Raw genomic sequence first — 2,874 nt, forward strand, 5'->3', positions numbered from 1 at the left:
CAAGGGGACAATGGTCAAACACAATCTCTGACTGAGTGTATTAACCAAATGGACAATTGGATGTGCCACAAATGTTTTCGATTAAAGAAAGCTAAAGAAAAGAGAAAAGCCAAGCAGAGACAATTCAAAGACTGCATTCAGCTGGCAATTATAAAAACAACAGAATGAGCCATAAATCTTGGTGTAGGTGTGAATGAATGTAACCTTGCACTGGAATGACCTTACTGAAGCAGTATTGCGCACCTTTGAATCAAGATGTGTTGCTTCATGCTCTTACTGGCTCTGATATACAATAACAAGCACAGTATAGAGAAGAATTAGTTTGGCAAAGACATGCTTAATGCTTCTTATTTATTATACGTTCAGGAGAAATGTCCTGGTGGAGATTTTCTTGGTACATCACGTTATAAGAAATATATCAGTTTGAATTGACAAGGTCATCAAATAAAAAATATTATAAACAACAAAATACTGTTGGTAAAACAACTTTTAAAAAAATCCAGATATCTGTCCATGAGGAAATATTGAAGATTTCTTAAAAAAAAAGATGCGTATGTTTTACATACTCTTTATTATAATGTGACAACCTTAGGAGCATTAAAACTGCCAGTACAAGTGATGTGACCTCACATTCAGGGCTACAAAGATGTGACAGATTCTGAGAAAACAACTGATTTTACGTTTCCATCTACTCCTAGTTCTAACTTGCCCTCTAATTTTCTAATGGCTGTTTGCCCTCAAATCAAACAGGACAGTTACATGACGTACGGAGGTGTGAAAAGAGGCGTGAACTTGTGATTGGTTTTAATGATTGTTCTTTCATTTCCCAAGCAGAAGGGTTTCAGTCCTCAAGTCTGCATTTTTGTGACACGTTTCTCTGTCTCCTCAGATCATGGATGACTACGACATAGTGCTCAAGTATTGGGCTACAGTGGAGGCGGACTACGCCACCCATGGGAACCTCCTGTTGACCAGGTGAGTAGCTCTGACAAGACAAGATTGTTCTTTCCTGTGGGTCAGATGCTTCGCAGTAGCCAGGATATTGGAAACAGCAACCTTGGATGCTTTAATTCATTCACTTAACTGTTCCATCATAATTTCAGTAGGTTTTATTTCGTGATGTAAGGACATGACCTCAGTGACCTTAGTGGTATCCACAGCCCTGTTTTGTGGGTTATTTCTGATGAATCCAAAATTTTGCTTTTCTTTTCAGATTATTCAAACAGCACCCTCATACCCTAAAGCTGTTCCCCAAGTTTGCTGACATTGCCCAGGCTGACTTGACAAGTGACGCGGATGTAACTGCCCTAGGTGCAGCTGCGCTGAAGAAAATGGCTGAGCTTTTTAGGGCCAAAGGCAAACATGATGCCATCCTGAAACCTCTGATCCAAGCCCATGCCAAGCAACACAAGGTCCCTGCGGAGAGCTTTTTGGTGAGGGTGATGCCTTATTATAGATAAACTGTGTCCCAATTCAGGGTCTGCGTCCTCCGAAAGAAGCAGACCCTAAATTGGGACACAGCTATAGATCTCTGTGGTGTGATCCTTTTCTCCCACGTTGTCTGTTTCGCTAGAAGTAGTATCTGTTGCATTCCACCTTTTTCTGTCCTCAAACCTGACTTTAAAGCAGTTTGGTTAATTTTCACTGTATTTTCTCTTCAGCTGCTGACAGAGATTGTTGGTAAAATCCTGGTGGAAAAGGCAAATCTCGATGCTGCTGGGCAGCAAGCCATGGAGAACATCATGGGCGTTCTCCGTGCTGACATGAGGGCCAACTTCAAAGAGCTGGACCAAAGTGGCTGAAGATTAAGTTATGTCAAAGTCAAGCCAGGACCAGACCATAGACAAGGAAATGTTTTACATAAAGAGCTTCCTTTAAAAATAAATGCTTTGATCTTCAGTAAACAACTAATCTGCAGTGAAAGGAAATTAATTACAGCACCACCGTAAACTACAGCCTCAAATCTTACTATAAAGTTAAACATCATAAAGAACATAATGGATCTTTTATTGCAGCATTATTGCATTCTATTCTGTTTGATGGTGAAGGTTTTTCTTATGTTGTGTCTGCTCCTCTAATTGCTCATCACAGTCAAAATAATGCTTTTTTAATGCAGTTAAAATAGACTGATCTCGTCTGGGAAGCTTGGCTAACAACAAACTGTAAAACTTTGACAAATATTACCAATAAAATTCTGTTTCACTGCTCATTTTTTGAGGTGTATTTCCAAGTTTTATCTCTCTCCTTAACATTAAAAGTCAGTGTAAACAGATTTTTGAGATTGTCCAAAACTGTAGGAATTAGATGTTGGCTTCATTTAAATCCACTGTATATATGTTGGGATAAACACAGAGAGGTATACTCTATAAGGGCAATTTTTATCTTAAGGGTATTATAGATATTAGTGTTGATTCCACAGAAAATGCTAACTATTTCTCAAGGCAAACTCAACCCCCCAAATTACTGCACAACTACAAGAAAAAATATCTAGAAAAAATTATACACACACACACACACACACACACACATACTTATACATATACACATATAATAGTAGTAGTAGTAGTTATATTATATATTGGGCAAGGGACACATCCATCCCAATATTCAAAGACACCCAAACTAACATGTCATAAATAATGTCACTAAAAAGTCCAAAGAATATCATAGTGTGTGCATATTTCTTGTAAGGCCCTCAATCATATGCTGGCTTCATAAAATTGCTCTAATCCCTTTGCAGATGGGGTTTCATAGCTGATTTAGGTCCTGTCTGAAAGCCAGTCCAGATAGGAATCAGGTCAAGTAAAACTCTTAACATTAAGTGTCTGGACACACACATGCATGCATTCACTCTCCCAACAAATGCACACGATA

General features: G+C 38.6%; 1 protein-coding gene across 1 annotated transcript; it reads left to right on the forward strand.

The window, feature by feature from the left end:
- Positions 1-825: 825 nt before the first annotated feature.
- LOC121939439 (myoglobin-like) lies at positions 826-2,209 on the forward strand. The gene is made up of 3 exons (XM_042482459.1): positions 826-975; positions 1,214-1,433; positions 1,662-2,209. The coding sequence occupies exons 1-3, from the start codon at positions 893-895 to the stop codon at positions 1,800-1,802; spliced, it is 444 nt and encodes a 147-aa protein (XP_042338393.1). The 5' UTR covers positions 826-892; the 3' UTR covers positions 1,803-2,209.
- Positions 2,210-2,874: the final 665 nt, after the last annotated feature.

The sequence above is a fragment of the Plectropomus leopardus genome, unplaced genomic scaffold (genome assembly GCF_008729295.1).
Source record: "Plectropomus leopardus isolate mb unplaced genomic scaffold, YSFRI_Pleo_2.0 unplaced_scaffold4825, whole genome shotgun sequence".
NCBI classification, from domain to species: Eukaryota; Metazoa; Chordata; class Actinopteri; order Perciformes; family Serranidae; genus Plectropomus; species Plectropomus leopardus.

Excerpts from the sequence above, each read along its gene's own strand:
- LOC121939439 (XM_042482459.1), top strand. The coding sequence starts at position 893 with ATGGATGACTACGACATAGTGCTCAAGTATTGGGCTACAGTGGAGGCG. Across the intron at positions 976-1,213 it reads GGGAACCTCCTGTTGACCAG|ATTATTCAAACAGCACCCTC; the intron begins GTGAGTAGCTCT and ends TTTTCTTTTCAG. Across the intron at positions 1,434-1,661 it reads TCCCTGCGGAGAGCTTTTTG|CTGCTGACAGAGATTGTTGG; the intron begins GTGAGGGTGATG and ends TTTTCTCTTCAG.